Source organism: Saccopteryx leptura, chromosome 9 (assembly GCF_036850995.1).
Source record: "Saccopteryx leptura isolate mSacLep1 chromosome 9, mSacLep1_pri_phased_curated, whole genome shotgun sequence".
Taxonomy (NCBI): domain Eukaryota; kingdom Metazoa; phylum Chordata; class Mammalia; order Chiroptera; family Emballonuridae; genus Saccopteryx; species Saccopteryx leptura.
The window spans coordinates 50,342,701-50,364,884 of record NC_089511.1 but is presented as its reverse complement, the minus strand read 5'-3'; the positions used below and the strand labels follow the sequence as shown (position 1 = coordinate 50,364,884).

Here is a 22,184-nt window from a genome sequence, read left to right as displayed (position 1 = left end):
TTGTTAGGGACAAAACTTAACACAAAACAGTCAGAGAATCAGGAAAGGAAGGAAGGGAGGGAGGGAGGGAGGGAGGGAGGGAGGGAGGGAGGGAGGGAGGGAGGGAATCAGAGTCACCATAACATTTTCCTCAGGCCTGCTAGGAAAGATATGGTTTCTAAATATTTTTCTTCATTATGTTTTTCTTTCTTTTTTTTTTCTTTTAAGAGAAACATGAAACGTAGATCTGTTCCCACATGTGCCCTGAACAGAGATTAAACCCACAAACCCTGCATTTCGGAAGAACACTCCAACCAACAGAGCTGTCCAACCAGGGCATGGTTTCTGATTTTACATAAATATATTGGTTTTGTCCTAGCCAAAGTAAAAGAAAATAAAGGAAGGAAGGAAAAGAGGGAGGGAGGGAGGGAGGGAGGGAGGGAGGGAGGGAGGGAGGGAGGGAGGGAGGGAGGGAGGAAAGAAGGGGAAGGAAGGGAGGAAGGAACGAAGGAAGGAAGGGAGGAAGGGAGGAAGGGAGGGAGGAAGGGAGGGAGGGAGGGAGGGAGGGAGGGAGGGAGGAAGGAAGGAAGGAAGGAAGGAAGGAAGGAAGGAAGGAAGGAAGGAAGGAAGGAAGGAAGGAAAAGAAAGAGAGAGAGAGAGAAAGAAAGAAAGAAAGAGAGAGAGAGAGAGAAAGAAAGAAAGAAAGAAAGAAAGAAAGAAAGAAAGAAAGAAAGAAAGAAAGAAAGAAAGAAAGAAAGAAAGAGAGAGAGAGAAAGGAGAAAACCTAAATCATAAATTTAATGGGGGCTATAATCAGCATAGTAACTAGAATACAGATTTTAGCTGTTCTAACAATTAAATTCAATAATGATAGATGAAATAGAAGTTTCTTTTCCTGCAGTTAATCATCTGAGAATAAGCAGCTGAGGGATGATTTGACTATCGGACTATCAGGGACCCAAGTTATCTTTATATGATTGCCATCCTTAACATAAAATTTCCTCTTGGGGCTTAAGATGGCCAACTCCAGCCCTTGTCATCATATCTATTACACAGCTATCAGGAAGGGAATTGGAGCAAGGGAATGTATGACTATTTTTGTTGAGAGCATAAGCAGGGAAATAGAACAACACATCACTTCTCTTATCCTATTAGATAGAACTTATTCATATGGCTTTAGCCAGCTGCCAGATGCAATCCTGAGTTACACCCAGGCTAGGATATGTAATCCTATTCCTGTGACCAATTAGAACTATCTCTAGAAAAGAATGGGAGAGCAGATATGGAATGGCCACTAGCTAGCCCTACCATATCTCATCAACCAATAATACTTGTCGACCTTGTGCATAGTCTTTTCTACTATTCTTATGTGATGGCTCACTTTCAAGTTCCAAAGATTTAATGCAATTCCTTAACCCTTTTAGGTTCTCTGCAACATTTGATATAATTGACCTTGGAATTCTTTCCTTGTACTTTTCTAATTGTCCTAATTGTTTCTTCTTCTTAGTAATAATATTTTCTAGTCCTCCTTTTTCTTCCCCCCTTTCTAAAATTAGATGTTTCTCAAAGGTTTATCATCCCAGGCATTTTCACAATTTTATTTGCCCTCCTTTTTGCAAAGTCTTGTTTCTTGCTATCAGAACTCGCATCCTCTCCTAGAGACAGAAAATGCCAAATACTCCCTTTCTCAGACTTCCTTAAAACTCTTATGATGTAATTCTGGAAAGGAAAATATTGATATAAGGAAAATTTTACTTGTGTTTTTACTGAATATTGTCTACCTTCCAAAAAAGGAATGGTTCTGAGGAAAACTCTCCTCTTCTTTTTCACTGCTGCATTCAATTATATGAAGACATGAGGTAGCCATCTTTCAACTGTGGAACAAGATGGAGAATTACAGTTAATATGTTAAGAAAAAAGCCATTGCATCACTGAGTGGCTACACCAAATCTGAAGTCACCTCAAGACTTACTGCTTGCTATGGGAGATTGTAAATGAGTTTAGTGTACGGGTCGGGAACCTATGGCTCGCGAGCCAGATGTGGGCCTTTTGATGGCTGCGTCTTGCTCGCAGACAAATCTTTAATAAAAATAATAATAACATTAAAAATATAAAATATTCTCATGTATTACAATCCATTCATTTCCTACTGCTCATGTTCAAGGTTGCGGGTGGCTGGAGCTAATCTCAGCTGTCCTCTGGGACAACACCAAATTTTTATTGGATAATGCGTAATGTACATGGGTCGTTGTATGGTTCTCATGGAATTATATTTTAAAATATGTGGCATTCATGGCTCTCTCAGCTAAAAAGGTTTCCGACCCCTGGTTTAGTGTTTGGACCCTTGTTGACGAGGAGTATTTTGTTACTTACAGATGAATGCCTTCTAACTAATCCTGTGGAAAGTATGCAAATTGCCCTCTCTGGTCTTCTGTACAACATGAAATTTTGAAAGCCAGTATGAATCAACAGCCCAGATTGGGACATTCAGGAACAAAACATACTATTTGGAAGTACTAGACACATAAAAGGACCATCCAATGCTGAAATCTTTTGGCTAAAAATGAAATCCACATGTGGCTATTAGAAAGAGAAGTTCCCTTGCTTATTTAGAGAAAAATTAAGAGGATAAATAGAAAAAAAAGGTACTCATGAGTATATTCATTCTTGTCCTCTTTGTTTAGAATTAACTCACAAAATAACTTTCCAATTAATTACCTGCCTCAGTTGCCATAGTAGTGAAAAACATCAACCACATGTACTTTGCCAGCAGTAAATTTTTTAAGGACAGGAAGAAACTAATGAAGTGGTTCACTTATATTTGGGTGGTTACTTACAAAGTCGTGTATATCACTTTCCAACCTAATTTACATGGAATCCATCACTATTTGTTCCACCTCTTAAAAATGAAAAAAAAAAAGTGTTTATTTGTCTATATCACTTCTCATTAGAAAATGCTGTCCCAAGTATAATTATTATTTTATTAAACATTCTAATGAAAATTGACAGTTTATATATAATATTCATTGAAAAATATAGAGGGGTCATTCTGTACTGTTCAAAGACGTCACAGCATCCTTAAAACTAGAGTAGACAGAGTACAAATAAAACACAGACACTTTGACATGAGAAACAAAATTGCCAAAAGAATTCTTCCACCAACCCAACCCCCATTTTCCCATATTATCCACCAATCAGAAGTTTTATCCTCATGGCTAGGCTCCAGTGAGCAGCAGCCACAGACACAGATTTATGTTTTGACATTACAGATCAGATCAGCTTCTTTGTGGTGCTCTTTATGCTCCAATGAATCACCATGGCATCTGTAATGAAAGGATCTGGTCTTCTGTTTACTTACAAACTGTAGTAATGGAACTGCGTGGGTTGAAAGGGATGGTGGCTAGTGAGAAAACAGGTTTTTGTGGGCTGTGTGGGACCAAGAGTACTGGTGGACAGAGGGCTGGGTGCAGGAGGATCACAGCAGGCAATGCCATGGCTGCCTGGGCACAGTTGCAAGTAAACAATAGGGAATCACAGGCCAACTGAGGAAAGCATCAACAGGAGGCATGAGGGTGGTGGAAAATCATTCAAATACTTTTCTGAATCATGAGAAATACCTTTTAAAATCATGTCTTGAGTTCTAATATAATTAATCTGTCTGGGGTCAACCACTTTCAGAATCAACTGCTCTTTTAGGCCTCTAAGTTTTACTAAATACTTTGAGGTCATTGGGAAAAATGAGTACCACACCTTTTGAAATCCTGATTAGCTAATTCTCCAGCAATGAATTTCCATAGAACTGGCCTCCAAAATATTGATTCATCATGAAGTGTTCCACGTTCATTCTATGCATGTTCAACTGTTGCATACGTGAGTGTTAATATCATTATTAACATCATTACTATTTTCAAATTTTAAAGTTTGCTGTTGAAATAAAGGTTGATTTTATTCCCTAAAATGCTGAATCTTTTACATGCACACAAAGCATGACTTGGTTTTTGGAAGTTTATTTTATAGCCTGGAAGCTCCTAGTTAATGTGGATGACTTTAAATGCAATTAGTACTTTCAGGCAATCAGTGTCAGACTGTAATATTTCATTCTTTGGGACATTAAACTAGGTATTTCATAATGTCACAAAATAACTCCAAAACAGCTCTTTCCAAATTGTCTGGGGCCCCTTTCTCCCAAAGTTAGAGTACCCAACACAAATGACATACAAGTTGTGACTTGAAAATTACTGGTTTTTAAATGCCTTCCCAGAATTTACTTATTAAATTGATTATTTTCTCCTTCAAATAGTCACCTTTTAACATTTAAATATTTATCCCAAATATGATCTCACTAATTGAGCTTATTGTCATTGTGCCAGACACTTATACAATCCTGGGTATGAGAATAAGTCTGATAAATACGATATAAATACGACTGAATGAGTTAGTGAGTGATAATAGAACAAATAAGTAAATTTAGAGCCTACCCTTTGAGGACTCTTTTCCAAATCAATACCACTTTCATTTTTACATCTACACTCATGACAAAACTTTGTGATTTGGGGTGAATTTGATTAGTGAAAATAATAAAAAATCACTAAGAACAAATCTTTGCAATAAGAGACACAATTTAGTGAGATAAGGGCACTTAGAGAAAAATGAGGCATGATTAAAATATTACAAGTCTCTCTCTGTGTATGTGGGCTCTAAAGGCAATTCCAGACATGATTTGAGCATCAGCAACAAATCTGGATAGGGCATATCAACTCCACAGTGACTGCTTTAAAAGACTATGCTTGATACAGAAAAACCAGCATGCTAATTTTCATGCAACTTTCTCTAATTGGTCATATATATTTATGGTCAATGACTAGATAATATTTTTTAAATGTGATTGGAAGGGAAGGTCAGATAGTCTTAATGCTAATCTTAAATTCCTAAAATTTTATTTTTCCCATCTGCAAAATGATGACTCAATCTAGATGGTCTCTTTTAACTTTTCCAGTGCTAACATTCAATAATTCTATAAATAAATAGTTTAAACTTAGTTCACACATTTTTAACCACTCTTACTAACATATTAGAGGTTTTATATTCAGGGAACTGTTGCTTTAAACAGCCACAGGTTCCCAAAGGAAATCATGCTGTAGACCATGAGGTACAAAACTGCTAGAGCAAGGTAAATGGAACACACACTTATTACACTCACACACACACACACACACACACACACATACACACACACACACACACACAATCCTCTGTCCCATTCACAGTAAACTCCAAACTGGAACAACTATAGAAGTCATAATAGTTTACATTCATATGAAATCAGTTTTTAAATGTATCCAGAACAAAGCTATTATTTAAATACTGTGTCAGCTTTTCACTATATATTGACAACTTCAAAAGCAGAGGAAGTGCTTTCAAATGAAAGTATGACAGCGGGCTTGAGAAAGTCCTGCTTCCGATTGTGTCCAAAATATCTTATTCTGTAGATTCCAGGCTCAGCAGTATCTGGAATATGCCATTGTATCGTTGCATTGCTATGTCCCATTAATCCCTTGTGCCAATAGAAACTGTTGGTAGGAAACAAACAAAGAATCTCAATTTTACTCTAAAAAAAATGTGTGATCAGAAAAATATACTTACTCATTAAATAAACATTCAGGGAGTACGACCAGGAGTAAGGCACTAGTCTATATATTCAGAGTATAGCAATGAACAAAATAGAGATGTATACTTACTTTCTAGAAGAAGACATTTAAGGAACAGCCATTTGTAGAAATACCTTTGCTTGTTCCACATTTCAACTACCAGGAAGCTTTACCTGATATATAGAGCACAGATGTCTCCAGCTTTAGAACTGCTATCGCATCCTTTTAGCCCTGACATCCTCTGCTTCAACTGACACTTCTTTTCACATTTAGATTCATTTGTTAAAAATATAAATCTAATGACCATATTTGCCAGACTCTATTCTAAGGATACAGTAGTGAGCAAGACAGACTTGGTCCAAAGTTTCTGTGTTTCTCGATAATAGAAGAAAAGCAATAACCAAGTAAACCACAAATAATTTTAAAAGTGATATGTGAAACAAAGAAAGTAAGACAGAGATCTTTCTGAGGAGATATTTAAACTGAACCCACACATGTTTAGAGGAAGAACATTCTTCTAGGAAGTAGGGGCAGAGAGTGCAAAGTATCTGAAGTGGAAACAACTTTGGTACAGTCAAAGAACAGAATGCAGGTCAGTAGGACCAGGGTGTAGTGAACTGTGCAAGTGCGATTGAGATGATATGAACGGATGGAATAAGATCACATAGGTCCTTGTAGACCATGACAGTGGGTTCAGATACTCTTCTAGATACAGTGAGATAAAAAGGCTAATCCTGACTGATATCTTCAGTTTTATAGAGTAAAGCCTCTGGACACAAGGGGTGTGTTCAAAATTCTGTTTTTCTCAGCAATAAGCCCAGTGTTCTCAATAAGTAGTTGATGGTACTGCTGCTGATGAACAAAGCAGAGAGCTATACTTAATCTCAATGTTGACTGCTATTCTGATTTTGGGCTTTTGAAAATAAATCATCCTTTTGTACTATCTGTATAACTCTATGTTAACAATAAATGTGTATTTATTACTTGTTTTTAAATCACCTATACCTTGGAGTCCTAAGGATCAGAGAGAAGAGGATGACCATATTTATTAATGGCAATCAAGTGGACCACAACAAAGTCAAATCTCTATGTTCAATTGGTCAGTTGTGAACCAAATCAACATACAAATATTGATAATTACTTAGTTTGAGTTTATCTGAATTAGAAACAAATTGCCAACAATTTTGCCCACTTCCAAGCCACTGTGAAATTTGTAAAATTTGAAACAGAAACATTTTCTTATTTCAGACATATTTTTAAATGTTCAAAATATCTACCAGATATTTGGTAACAAAAGGCACAGCAGTACGTCTTGTGAAGAAACTCCATGAACATATTTCTTTTACTTTAGTCAGTAAGATTTAATCAGTCAGGTTTTTGTGTTTTAGTTAATTCAAATGAAGAATCATTGATTATATATAAATACTCAGCACATATTGGTTATAGACTCATTATTTTTCCAGAGGGAATGTCAGACTCTACAGAGCTATCTCACCAAACTTCACGCAGCACCCAATTCAACCAGTTTGAGAGAAGGCTAGAGAGATTTTAGAAGTTGTATCTTTGACTATGGGGGGGAAATAATTAACAGATGTTTGAAAGAATGGAGGCCATAACCTCATTAGCACCTAATCTTACAGAAGCATACATCACAGTTTTGTAGAAAAACAGAACCGAAATGAAGTCTAATAAATCAACTAAATATAGCCAGGCAGCTCCTTGGGAATTTGTTATTTTTAATATCATTTACTGAGCCAGTCTTCCCATTTGTCTTCCCTACATTACTAACCAACTTCTTTCAGGGCTTGAAAGATAAAATATTCAATAGACATGCTCACCGAGTCTCCCAGGAGGCATCATTATGCACTGTTCTCCATGTTGTTGAATTGTCCTCATATTTCTCCACTGTAAGGAAAGTCTGATGGGTCTGAAATGCAATTAGCTTAACTGATCAGACACTTCACAATCACAAAAGCAACCTGTCTGTGAATACTCCCCTTTTTGACTTTATGATAACCTACCAATACCTTAAGTAAAAAATGTATTAGAATTTCATCCCAATTCTTAGGTGTTCTTCTTAACATTCTATATAATATCTTCAAAATGTTAATTAACCCAGTCTATTAAAAACCATGACTCTCTTTAGAAAATTGTATAAAGCATAATTTCAGAGATGATAGTAATTTTGGAAATTAGGGCAGAGAAGAGACAGGATAAAACTTGAGATTTAAAACAGGCATAGCCCTGGCCGGTTGGCTCAGCGGTAGAGCGTCGGCCTAGCGTGCGGAGGACCCGGGTTCGATTCCCGGCCAGGGCACACAGGAGAAGCGCCCATTTGCTTCTCCACCCCTCCGCCGCACTTTCCTCTCTGTCTCTCTCTTCCCCTCCCGCAGCCAAGGCTCCACTGGAGCATAGATGGCCCGGGCGCTGGGGATGGCTCTGTGGCCTCTGCCTCAGGCGCTAGAGTGGCTCTGGTCGCAACATGGCGATGCGCAGGATGGGCAGAGCATCGCCCCCTGGTGGGCAGAGCATCGCCCCATGGTGGGCGTGCTGGGTGGATCCCGGTCGGGCGCATGCGGGAGTCTGTCTGACTGTCTCTCCCTGTTTCCAGCTTCAGAAAAATGAAAAAATAAATAAATAAATAAATAAATAAATAAAATAAATAAATAAAACAGGCATAAGTAAAACTTTTTCATGGAATACTTATTGATCTATATTCCAAGAGTTTCCCTAGTCACTTCAAGATTTAGGATGGAAAATGGGCAAGTCTCCTCATCTTTCCATCTGCTGGTATCTGAATTATCAGTAACTATACCTCCCCAAGTGAAAGAATTGAAAATAATGAATAAATCCTCTTTGTCCTGGGATGCTGAAAGAAACTCATATATTTTGTCAAGGCTTTCTAAAAACCTCACCATAAGCAAATTTTATTTTACCATTGAAAAATTGCTATAATAATTTATTTCAGACCAGGAATTCATCTTCAGATAAAGCCCATATTTGAATGCTATAACAAATTAAAAAATACAAAGGCCATCAATCTCCATTTTTCCACAAAAATCTTTAGATTATTGCCCCTAAAGGCATGACTTGTGTCTAATTCACCTTTATCCATCACAGCCCATTATACCTGCCATTTATAGGTATTCAAATAAATTTCTGCTGAATGGGTCACTTAATTACAGATGAGCCAAGGGATTATTTCAAATTATTTTCCAGTTACTCCACTGATGGGTTATATTTAACAAAGAAGTTTGTATAACCATGGTGCTATATAAAGAGAGCTTCTGGCCATTTAAAGCAGTGACATTGGAAGAAGTGGGTGCTTTAGATGGGGTAGAAAATAGAGTGGGCCCTAGTTCCTAAGTCTAAAATGCAGATCAGAGAACAAGTGCAGGCTACTACATTAGTGAATTATATGACACCTTTCCTCACTTCCCAACCTTAGTCTCTTCCAGATATGCACTTAATTCAAGTTATTTAATCTCTCTAGGCCTTAGTAAAATAGAAATAATAAAATGTAACTCATTGGATAGTAGCAAGAATTAAATTAGAGTCACGTGATGATGTCTGTAAAGCACTTAGCCTAGCACCGGTAAATACTGTGCACTCAATAAATAGGGGTGAGGATATGGTGGTTATCATTAATAAAGAGTACTGGAAATTGTTTTATGCTGAGTCCCAGAGCTTTCTCAGAAATTAACTTTATTCTTACTATAGTGTCCTAAGCATTTTGTTCTCTGCTTCTCCATGGCAATGATGATGATAATGACAGCTAATCCTACAGTTTTATCACAACACTTTGCTGTCCTCAGAAAAATAATGTTATGAACATGTAAATATTCTAGCCTGGCTTGAAAGCCTAGAGAAATTATTTCAAAGAGGTACATATTAATTATCCAAGTAGAACATTTCCCCAATGCCCTTTTGACAATGTCATATTGCCACAATTGTTATCACAGCAATAATAATATTTTAATGAACAGAAGTGGGAAGGCTCATTTGGAAGCAAGGTATTTGGGGTTATGAGTGACAATGGGCCCTGGGAAGAAGGGCTTATCGACAGAGAAGTATTCAAATAAACTTCTGCTGAAGGGGTCACTTATTTACAGCTGGGCCAAGGGATTATTTCAAATATTTTCTGGTTTCTCAACTGATGGGTTATATTCAACAAAAAAGTTCTTATAACCATAGTGCCATATAAACAGAGCTACTTCCCGTCCTCAGACACAGTAAAAAATCTAACCCTGAAATCATTTTCATACACCCATTCTCTTTTTCCTCTATATTTCTTGATTGAATTTTTACATCTAGAATGTGTCTGAATATTGCTCGTGTAGTTATAAGAACATTCTTCTAAGGGAGTTGAAGAGGAGGAAAATGGATTCATTTTATTAATAGATATATTACATATATATATACTTTATCATATATATGATATATCAAAAAATATAAAATGATATGTAACAAACTATTAACAGTGATTATCTCTAAAAAGGCTTATGAATAAAGGGGTCCTTTCAGAGTCTATCTTATGCACTTCTATATTATCTGTTTTTTCATTAGACTTGTCATTTTTCAAGATTAATAAATAACCATCCCATTATGGCCAGCCGCAAATAGGTTAATGAACAAGGCAAAATGAAGTAAAGAGCATGAGTCGGGGCTCTGAGCCAGGCGAGTGCCCCACTCAGGGATTCGTGGTCATGCTGCAGCAGATGGAGGACCAGATGTAGCAGTGTGGAAGGAGAGAGGCCAAAGAGGGAGGAACCAACCAAAGGAACACTTGATTCCTGGCCCTTTCATTGTTTGACCAAATTCAGTAGAATTTTTAAATTGGGATACATAAATGGGATTTTATTCATATTTACATCTTCTCTAGAGACAATGCAGTTCTCAATGCACTGTACTGTGTGTGGCCCTAAGTAGAGCCAGTAAAATGTTTCCTGTTGCTTTTCTTCCAGACTCAATTTCAACTTAACTGTTTCCACTGAAAGTTTCCCCACACCCACAAAATCGGATGAAAAGCAAGCTGGAACAATTTATCTTCCTGTTGTTAACCTTTAAAGGCATATTCAAGTTAATGAAAGGCTAAAAGGGGAATTGAAATTTGTAAAAGGAGTCATTGATGCTTACCCGGTTTTCGGCTGAATTCTTTGGATTCGCTCCTACAAACGTAACTTCAGCAACTTCTCCCTGAAAATAAAAATTCATTGTGTGAGTTCTAATAAAATGGGTTTTTGCTGTGCTCATATTTGCGCCATCATTTATGAACTATTCTAGAATTCTGGGTACCCTTATATATTTTATTCTATTTAATCAAGTGAATTACCTTCTGAGAATATTATATGCAATATACTTGGAACAATGGACATGAGTATTTTGGGTCAGTAAGTTATTCAAGAATTTTTGGCCAATGAAGTTTCCTTTTGTAGATACAGACGTTGATGAAGACACAGAGCTATAGTTCATACTAGTGACAGCACATTAAAATGTCTTCTTGAGCCTTTGGTCTTTTCTTACACTTCCCTCCCACACATCTATAGGAGATGGACTAATTAAAGCAGTCAAGACTTTTCATGGATGACTTATAATTGCCCTTACACATATAAGATACAAGATGGAGTGACAGGCTATGTATTTACCTTACATTATATATCAACAAATATATATATATTAGGTGAGAGGAAGGGACATAGTGAGGCAGACTCCCACATGTGCCCAATTGGGATCCACCCAGCAACCCGGTCTGGGCCAGTGCTCTAGTAGCAAGCTATTTTTAGTGCTTGAGGCTAATGCACTCCAACAGAGCCATCCTCAATGCCCATGGCCATGCTCCAACCAAACGAGCTACTGGCTGTGGGAGGGAAAGAAAGAGTAAAGGGGGAGGTGGGGGAGAAGCAGATGGTTGCTCCCCCTGTGTGCCCTGACCAGAAATCAAACCTGTGACAACCATACACTGGGCAACACTCTATCCACTGAACCACTGGCCAGGGACAATAATAAGTGTATTTTTTAAATAACAAAGAAATGAATGTTCTCCCATCACCTACTATAGTACGAGACTTTTTATAGGTAAATTTCCACCCACTTTTCCACCTTAAGCCCTTTACAGTCTATTTACCCCAGAGGTGGTATGTCTTGATGGGCATAGTGAACTCTTACTCACCCTTCAGGACCTAGTTCACATTAAAAACACTTTATTAATAAAAACTTTCCATGGATTCAGAATCAATGTTGACTATCTGAACAGAGATGTACTGCTAAATTATTTACTTTCCTATTAACTCCCTAAATTACTATCATTAATTTATTTTACCTATTTTTATTCCTTTCAACCAGTGAGATGATCAAATTAGTCAATCTTACCAACACTTAGCAAAATGTGCCAACAACAATCAATTAGAATCTCCTGCAAAAATCAATATATCATTTATGTAATCAGTCCTGCAGCCAGTGTTATGGTTTATTTTAAAAATAAACTTGATATCTGGTATCTGGTTAGACAAATTGTCCTAATCCTTAAGAGTATTATTTTCCTTAATTCTTTCTATATTCATAATTCCTTGTTTATGCCCTCATCTTAACAATGAGAAACAACCCCATTATAGATCCAACATGCCAATTCAAAAGGAAGGGGTATAGAACAGGCTCTTATGACACGACAAAATGAAGGTCAATAGGTCTTCTTTCCAAAAAGCAACTGTATATAGATAGATAGATTAAACTGTTAAAAATAATCATTTGGGCACTTCGATATCAACCAAAAACTGAAAAATGTTTTAGCATTAAAACACTAAACTTAAGGAAAGAAGAGCACAGGTCTTTGGTATTCTTAGCAGGGTTGCTTGTTCCCATCCTCTGTGGCACCACAATTTAACCAGAGTGGAGAAGGCCCTGAGATCCACAGCTTTCCTGCTGGAAACATAACCATTTAAAGTTGTGATCTCATATGATTTCAATTATATATAGTGAACAAAATAGAAACAGACTCATAGATACAGAGAACAGACTGACAGCTGTCAGAGGGGAGGGGGGTTGGGGGTCTGGCTGAAAAAGGTAAAGGGATTAAGCAAAAAAAATTTATAGACACAGACAACAATGTGGGATTGCTGAAGAGAAAGAGGTGAGGGGAGGTGGAGGAAGGTAGAGGAGGAATAGCTGGTGATGGAGGGAGACTTGACTTGGGGTAATGAACACACAATGCAATATACAGATAATGCATTGTAGAATTGTGTACTTGAAACCTACTTATATGGCTTTATTTACCAATGTCATGCCAATAAATTCAATAAAAAATTTTAAAAATAGAATAAATTCCTTAGAAAACTAAATAAAATAAAGAAATGAATAAAGTGGTGATCTCAGTGAAAGGCAAACATGGAGCAGTAATGGCAAGACTGGTGGACTAATCAAAAATTTGATAGTGTTTGGGGGAAGTAAAATAACCGTAGTGTTCTGAATAAACTCTCCTCCTATCTCAGATTAACCAGGGGCTATGAGAATTCATAGCAGAAACCAGAGTTGGCCCCAAACCATTCACCCATCCATGCAAGTGAGTCTGTATATAGATACAGAGGAAATATAAAGAACCTAGTGGAAATTAAAAGCTGAGGAAAACTGGAAAATGGTCTGAAGTTTGAACATGTACACCTACCCACACTGATCTATCAACACAGATTAAAATTCTTACTCTGTGAGGTATCTAAGCACAAACTCTGACCAATACCTGGCTGAACATTAAGTGATATAATCACAGGGTCAACACTACAAGAACCAGACTTAAAGAAAAACAGAGAACTAGAAAAAAAAGCCTAAACTTATAAGCATATCAGCAGTCACACAATGCAAGAAACAGACTTTAACAATTTAATCAAGTTTTAAAAGAATGAACAATAAACAAAGCAACTCTGTAAGTGGAGGTGAAGCTCGATTTGCTATTATATAATATATCAAAAAAACATCTAGAATTCAACAAAGTATTATAGACAGGAAAGTACAGTTAATGCTAAGCAAAAAAGAAGCAGAAATCAAGACTACTCTCTGTGACCCAGAAGTTGGATTTAGCAGGTTTCAAAGCAGCTGTTATAAAATGTTCTAAGAACTAACAAATTATGTTTAAAAAATTAAAGGAAAGTATGATGATAATGACAACAAATAGAGAACCTCAATGAAAAGCAGTCATTAAAATAAAATACCCACTGGAAATTCTGGATTTGAAAATCAAAACAATGAAATGAAAAATCACTACAGGAGCTTAATATTAAATCTGAGGTGATAGAAGAAAGGATAGGTGAACTAGAGTGTATCAATATAAATTATCCTATCTGAAGAATAGAGAGAAAATAAGATGGAAGAAAAATTAACAGAGCCTCAGAAACATGTGGAACAACATCAGCAAAAGCAACATTCACAAAACAGAAGCTCCAAAATTACAGAAAAGAGAAAAAAAAGGACAAAAAAAGTTTTAAAGAAATAATGGCTGAAAACTTCCCCAAATTTGATTAATATAACCTTACAGATCCAAAGTACTCAACTAATCCCAAGCAGGATAATCACTAAGTATTTAACATTGAGATACACCACTGTATCAAACTTGAGCCAGAAAAAAAGAAAGAGAGAAAGAAAGAAAGAAAGAAAGAGAGAGAGAGAGGGGGGGGGGAGGGAGGGAAAAAGAGAGGGAAAGGAAGGAAGGAAGGAGGGAGGGAAGAAAGAAGGAAGAAAGGAGGAAGGGAGGGCGGGAGGAAAGAAGGAAGGAAGGAAGGAAGGAAGGAAGGAAGGAAGGAAGGAAGGAAGGAAGGAAGGAAGGAAGGAAGGAAGGAAGGAAGGAGGAAGGGAGGAAGGAAGGAAGGAAGGAAGGAAGGAAGGAAGGAAGGAAGGAAGGAAGGAAGGAAGGAAGGAAGGAAGGGGAAAAAAGAAAGAAAGAAAAAGAAAGAGAAAAATCTTGAAACCAGCAAAAAATAAATAAAAAAGAATGACTCATTACTTCTAAGGAGGAAGTACAAGATTAACTCTTGACTTTTCATTAGAAAGTGAAGGACATGCCTGACCTGTGGTGGCGCAGTGGATAAAGCGTCGACCTGGAAATGCTGAGGTAGCCGGTTCGAAACCCTGGGCTTGCCTGGTCAAGGCACATATGGGAGTTGAAGCTTCCAGCTCCTCCCCCCTTCTCTCTCTCTGTCTCTCCTCTCTCTCTCTCTCTCTCTGTCTCTCCCTCTCCTCTCTAAAAAATGAATAAATAAATAAAAAAATAAAAAAAAGAAAGTGAAGGACAGAAAACAATAGGATAACATATTTAAAGTGAAAAAAATATTTTCTCAACTAAGAATGCAGCATAACTATAATTCAAAAAAAATTATAAAAATAAAGTCATTCCAGATAAACAAAATAAACAAAGGCTGAAAGAATTTTTTGTTAGTAAACTGTCTAACAAAGAAACACTAAAGGAAATCCTCTAAGCTGAAAGGAAAAAATGTTACAAATTAATTCAAATTCATCAAAGAAATAAAGAGCACAAGAACTGGTCAATATGTAGGTAAATAAATAATATTATAAAAAGATATATTTCCATATCTTCTCTTAACTCTTTTGAAAGGTATAAGATTGTATAAAACAATAACTATAAGTATTATTCAGAACTTTCCACTTCAACACCCTGATCTTCAGGGAGGGAAAAAGGGGCTGAAGGCTGAGTGAATGGCTAATGGCCAATGATTTAATCAATTTTGCCTACATTATCAAGTTTCTTTAAAAATCTCTAAGGTATGGGGTTTGGAGAGTTTCCAGGTTGGTGAGTATATGAAGAGGCTAGAAGAGTGGCATGGCTGAAGAGGACACAAAAGCTCTGTGTTCCTTCCCACATACCTTACCTCTGTATCTCTTCCATCTGGCTGCCCCTGCATTTTATCCTTTTATATATAATAAACTGGTAATTGAGTAAGTAAACTGTTTTCCTGAGTTCTGTAAGCCGTTCTAGCAAATTATTGCACCCATAGAGGTCCAATTTATAGCCAGTCAGTCAGCAGCACAGGTGACAACTTGAATTTGCCACTGGTGTCTGAAATAGGGAGAGGGGTGCAGTCTTGTGAGACTGAGCTCTCAACCTGTGGGGTCCCAACCCCAAGTAGATAATCAGAACTGAATTGTATTGTAGGATACCACGCTGGTATTCACAGAGAATAGGATGATTGCTTGGTGTGGGGAAAACCTCCACACATCTGTTGTCCAAAGTATTGAGAGTAGAATATTGAGAAGAGAAACAGTTTTTTCTTTTCAAGTCCCTGAAACAACTACTAGGGAAGAAAAATAAACAAACCTAAATATATATAGTAAAAAAAAAAAAAAAATCAACAGAGGAATGAAAAGGTACACTAAAACATAAAAATAACAGGCTTCTACCTTAAGAATGAGAAAAAGAATAAAATAAAGTCAGAGCAGTCAGGATGAAGGATATAAAACACTAGCGTAAAAATCAATGAAATAGAAAACAAAAACAACAGATACAAACAATGAAGCTAAAGTTCTTTGAAGGTACAAGTTACCAAAATTAGGAAGAAAGAGGGGACATCATTATTGACTCTAAAGACATTAAAAGAATTATAAGGGAATATTATGAACAAATTTGTCTCAACAAATTGAAACAACTTATATGTAAGTGGCTAATTCCTGAGAGATGCAAATTCTTAGAAAGATGAGTTTGTACTTATCTCCAAGATACAGATACTTAAAGACAATAGAAAATCTGAATAGGTCTATCCTAACTTAAGAAAATGAATTAATTTAATTTAAAATTTTGTCATAAAGAAAAGCCCAGGTCAATATGGCTTTGCTGAAAAATCTCATCAAACATTTAAAGAACAGATGATACCAATCATCTACACACATTTCAGAAACTCAAGGAGGGAACGTTTCCTCAGTCATTCCTTGAGACCAGTGTTACCCTGATACCGAAGACAAACAAAATCAACACATGAAAAGAGTCTCTTCGTGGAGATGAATACAAAACTTTTTAGCAAAATATTACCAAACCAAATTCAACAACATGCAAAAAACAATTATATACCATAAGTAATGAATATTTAATATCTGAAAGTCAACTAATATAATACACCATATTAATAGAATGAAAGACAAAAATCATATGATCATCTCAGTAGACACAGAAAAGCATCTGGAAAAAAAAAATCCAACATCCACTCTACAAAAACTCTCAACAAACTAGGAACAGAAGGAAACTTGTAGACATCCTAAAAATCCTTTAAAAAAAATCACACTTAATGACTGAACACTTTTCCTCCAAGGATAAAAACAAGACAAGAACTTCTATTCAATATTGTTTTTTGGATATTCTAGCCAGTGCAATGAAGGGAAACAATTAAAAGCATGCAGAAAGAAAACCAAAAAGGAATAATGAAGCCTACTTTTATTTGCAGATGACATGATATTATATGCAGAAATTTTTAAGGACTTCACCCCTCCCCCCAAAAAACTATTAGAACTAATATATAATTTAGCAAAATTGAATGACATATTATATATAAGTTGAGGGACAGTTAATATGAAATAGTAGTGGTATAAATCCTGATTTATTTATATATACTTTTTCTATCCTTGATGTAAGAGACAATTTTTCTGAACTCTAATGAATGATTCTATGACCATTTAAGAAGAAAAAGAATAATTAGGATTTTAGAAATCCAATTTTACATAATTACCACCTGAAAAAATAATTATTTCCCTATTATCATGTTTGCAGAGCCTCTGCAGAGATAAACACAATTACCAAAATTATTGTTGCTAACAGTTGATTATCTACAGCATCATTAGAGTCAGATGGTGCCATTTAACAACAGTCTTCCCCTCCCCTCCACCCCACCCTGAAACACAGGCTTCTCTGAAGCATTCCAAGATCTCTTTGTGAATCTTACCACTCTGTATGTAGGATTCAATGGCTGCAGAACATCCCCAAAATTCTTGCCTATTGGTGCTCTATCCACAATATTAGGAATTAATGGGATTATCAGTTGTTTGAAAAATGGAGGCTCTGGACCTCTGCTCAGATTGGCTACTGTGTCCTAAAACAGAGAACATTTGCTTAAGGAGCGCACAACATAAAATCAAAGATGCTTTCACAAGTTCCCCACCTCCAGAAATACCTTTAATTAAAGGTGTTCCTCCCTCCCTCCAACAGCTAACTACTTTAACAAAATGAGAGGGGAACCTAGCTAAAATGGGAGCCTAGATGTGCATAATTTATAACGTTAGTCACTAGAAGAAAGTTTTGGTCATAAACAACACTTTAATTCCCTTAGACAGTATAGCTCAGTGATCAGAGTATAAGCTTGAAAGCATGCTACACAGCTTTAGGTACTAGGACATTTTTTTTTTTAATGTGTGAGTTTGAACAGTATCCTAACACATAATAAGACTGCGTAACATGACACTGTAATTATTCTTCTAATTTTTTGAAAAGTGTTGAGCCTTTCTTATTCAGAATCAGTACCAAGTTTTTCTTTTAAATCCTATTTTATACTGATTAACCCTTTGAGTACTGAGTTTTTTCATGCTCGCTGACCCCTGGGAGTGAGGTTTTGTGTTTTGTTTTGTTTTTCAGAAAATGAAATTAGTTACAGTTTTATTAACTTAAAATCATGTTTGATAACCAATTTATGGAAACAAGAAGAACATACATTTGCCTTTTTTTATGTTGCCGTTCACATTTTTAAAATAAAAATTTTTGTTATCTCATGCCTGGATGGTCAGGAGGCACGAGGACATACATGAACATTTGTACTACTCAAAGGGTTAAAGAATATAATAAAAATAATTTTTAATTTAAAAGTTAAGATCAGTCTATATCCTGACTAGTTTAATCTGTGTTTTTCACAAAATGTGCCACCTTTAATAATGTCATCAAAATGCTAACCTCAAATTTTAAATAGCCCTTCATATGTATTTAATTGACTTTCATAATCACTTTATATATTTAATCTTTACAATAGCCATATAATATACTATCATTCCCATTTTACAAATGAGAATATAAGCTTGGAGACGCTCAATAGTTTTTCAAGATCACATAGCTAGTCTTACATACATACCATAAAATTGTGAAATAAATTTCCATAAAATGATTCATGCATTTCTTCCTAAATAACATTATAAAATTTGGATAATCTATTTCCATGAGAAGAGCTATGATCTGATGATTGCAATGAAAGTTAAACACAGGTTCTCTCTAGGAATGTGTTATACGTTTATATTTTCCTGTATAATCTGAATGTTCTACAAATAGTTACAGCTTCTATGATGAAAAATAAAAGGGTTTGGCCAGTTGGTTCAGTGGTAGTGTCAGTCTGGCATGTAGATGTCTCAGGTTCAATTTCCAGTCAGGGCACATAGGAGAAGTGCCCATCTGCTTCTCCACCACTGCCCCTCTCACTTCTGTCTCTCTTTCTCTCTCTCTCTCTCTCTCTCTCTCTCTCTCTCTCTCTTGTCCTCCTGCAACCATGGCTCAATTAGAGCAAATTGGCCCTGGGCATGCTGAGGATGGATCCATAGCCTCCACCTCAGGCGCTAAGAAGAGCTCAGTTGCTAAACAATGGAGCAATGACCTAGATGGACAGAGCATCACCCCCTAGTGGGTTTGCTGGGTGGATCCCTGTTGGGGCACATAGTTCTACTTTGAACAAAAATAGCAAACCTAAGATTAAGACCATTATGATAAAACAATAGTCAGGTAATTAAACTATATCCTGAATACCTTGTCTTGAAACTTCAAATACACAAGCAAATAATTAGGTGGAGGCATATTAAATTGCCAATATTCAACTGTTCAAGCCTACAGAAACAGCAGTTTGATTTGTTTCAATTTAATATATCCAAGCTCTCTCTTTGAAAGGCCTTTATTATCTTTGCTATGCCATAATTGTTCCACAGCCTTATTGGGGCTTATATTGCATTATATAATAGTTGATTACTTTAACTCTTCACCCTACTTGTTGACTAATAATCTGACACCAGAGTACATCTTCATAAATAACCCTTTACAAAGGAAAGATTTTCACAAGTGGAGTTCCTTTAGGTAAACTTGCTTAGGTGTGCATTTTTTAGGTAGAGATAATGTATATGTTTATTCCCAGGTACTGTTGTACTGCACCAAATTTTAGACTCTATTGACTATATCAACTATTATTATTTGATACACAAAGAAAGTAAAATCATGCTACCAATTATAACTGGAAAATTCCTCTGATTGGAAGATGCAACCCAATTTCAGAGGTGTTGTAACATAGAAAACGGGCATCTCAGGATTTATGGCCTGTTCAACTCTTAAAGTGACCGGAGAGAAGCTGGCCAGGATTAGAGAATGCTGGTTCAACTCCTGCTTTTAGGTATAATAAGCTTGATCACCTATCATCTCTGAACCTATTTGCTCACCTGAAAAATGGAGGAAAAGTGACACTTCCATACTTCACATGATGATTGTGAGGATAATATGAGATAATATATGAAAAAAGCTACTACCACCAAAAAGCATTTATTTAATTTAAATGTACTATCTGTTTCATTTCTTGGGAATACCTCATGGTTTTATATATATATATATCTATCTTTAAATATCAAGGTTTTCAAAATAACTGAACACTCACAGCTAAGGTTCTTTTTGCTTCCCTCTGTCTCTCCCACCCCTGAGAAACCCATGCATACAATTTTTGATTACCGTAGCAATGGCCTTAGCAAGGACTCTGAAGAGCTGAATGTAAGCAGACAGAGTGTGTGGTCCATAAATTGTAGATGCCGCCTCATACCGCTGAACCTGTAGGAAAGGCAGAGCCATGTTGCACACCGTTCTGCATATCTTAACCCACTGACAGAGGTGACACACCTTAGGTGAGGGGTAGTGCTTGGATATCTCACATAATTGAAATTGGACTAATTTAAGATTATTTTATATATATTTTTTACAGAGACAGAGAAAGAGACAGATAGGGACAGACAGGCAGGAACGAAGAGAGATGAGAAGCATCAATCACCAGTTTTTCATAGCAACACCTTAGTTGTTCACTGATTGCTCTCTCATATGTGCCTTGACTGTGGGCCTTCAGCAGACCAAGTAACCGCTTGCTCAGCCAGCGACCTTGGGTCCAAGCTGATGAAATTTTGCTCAAACCAGATGAGCCCACACTCAAACTGGCGACCTTGGGGTCTCGAACCTGGGTCCTCGGCATCCCAGTCTGACACTCTATCCACTGCGCCACCGCCTGATCAGGCCTAACTTAAGATTAATTATGACAAAGGAGGGTGGGCATTTTCACTCACCAGCTACAGTACATGACTCCCATCAACTACTTGTTAAAGGCAGTGGGTTCTCCTGGCTTATGCCGTTTAGACTATCAGTCCATTTCATCCGAAAGCTGGTGTTAGTTCCTGAACTTATGTCTATTTTAAGTACTTGAAATATAAGTGTTTTCTCCCAAGGAATAGAGCAGGAGAAAAATAATGAGAAATGACAGTCTTAATAACTCCTGGATAAATTGAGTTGTTAATGATATTATCAGGAAAAAAAAAACCCAAAAAAACATTAACCCATCATAGAACTATGAAATAGAACTAAATAATCTCTTTTTACCTGAGTTCTAAGCCCTTGGTTGTTTCAAAGGAGCCTGAAGGTCATGAAAAATGGAGCTCATCACTCCGACATGTGCCAGCTCTCCCTGTAATGCTTTTCAGCTCAGCAAGTGCCAACCTTCCCGTCTCCCATGCCAGGAACAAGCTGGCCATTGTCAGGGTCCTCTCTCTCCCCCATCCTATGTCCTATGAGTCTCCAACTCATCATTCCTTAAAATCTCTTTATTTCATTTTCCTCTCTCTCTATTGTCTTTACCTTTCAAAGGGTCAAACCTTTACCTTTCACCTCAATCATAACAATAGCTTCTTAATCAGTTCTGTCTCCACACTTGCCCTTTGATCTCATTTTCTGCACTGCCATCCTAGTGACCTTCCTAAATCACAAATTCGATCAGAGCATTCCTTTCTCTGAATTCTACTGCAGTTCTCCCAACCCTTGCTTATTGAGTCAAAGCTCTTGTCGCAAAGCATAAAAGACTTCAACTATCCCTTACTTTTCACTCTAGCCCGTCTCCCTACCCCCATCATGCTTTTTCCATGGAACTCAACTAATAATGGCCTCTTAAATGTACCAATTCTACCCCTCTGGACCTTTGCATACATAGCTTCCTTAATGTGAAACACTTTCCATAACTATAATTTGCCTAATTAGCCCTCACTCATTCTTAAGAACTCAGATGTTACATCTTCAGAAAAATCTGCCATTCCCCATACTCAAATACTTATCCTAGATTGGTACTTTTTCTTTTTTTCACACCACATTGTGCATCCCTTTCACAGAAACGTAATCATGTTTTCTTCTCTTTTGCCAGACCATAAATTCTAGCATTCTTCAGTCCAGGGGCAAGTTCTTATTCATTGTTATGCCCACATAGATAGTGGCTAGTACTGTACGTCACAACACATATCTGTTGAATTAATTACCTA

At 36.7% G+C, this 22,184-nt stretch overlaps 1 protein-coding gene across 2 annotated transcripts in view; it reads right to left on the bottom strand.

The window, feature by feature from the left end:
• Positions 1-4,792: 4,792 nt before the first annotated feature.
• The window catches only part of ASAH2 (N-acylsphingosine amidohydrolase 2), a 108,850-nt gene continuing 91,458 nt past the window's right edge, over positions 4,793-22,184 (bottom strand). The window contains exons 16-20 of one of the 2 annotated variants that reach the window (XM_066349345.1): positions 20,350-20,445; positions 17,555-17,701; positions 10,764-10,823; positions 7,466-7,554; positions 4,793-5,549 (exon numbers count right to left, since the gene is read on the bottom strand). In XM_066349345.1, the coding sequence (XP_066205442.1) occupies positions 5,360-5,549; positions 7,466-7,554; positions 10,764-10,823; positions 17,555-17,701; positions 20,350-20,445 (582 nt within the window). In that variant the 3' untranslated portion in view covers positions 4,793-5,359. Of the gene's footprint in view, positions 5,550-7,465; positions 7,555-10,763; positions 10,824-17,554; positions 17,702-20,349; positions 20,446-22,184 lie in introns of those variants that run through there. The other variant, XM_066349346.1, reaches the window with a different exon arrangement.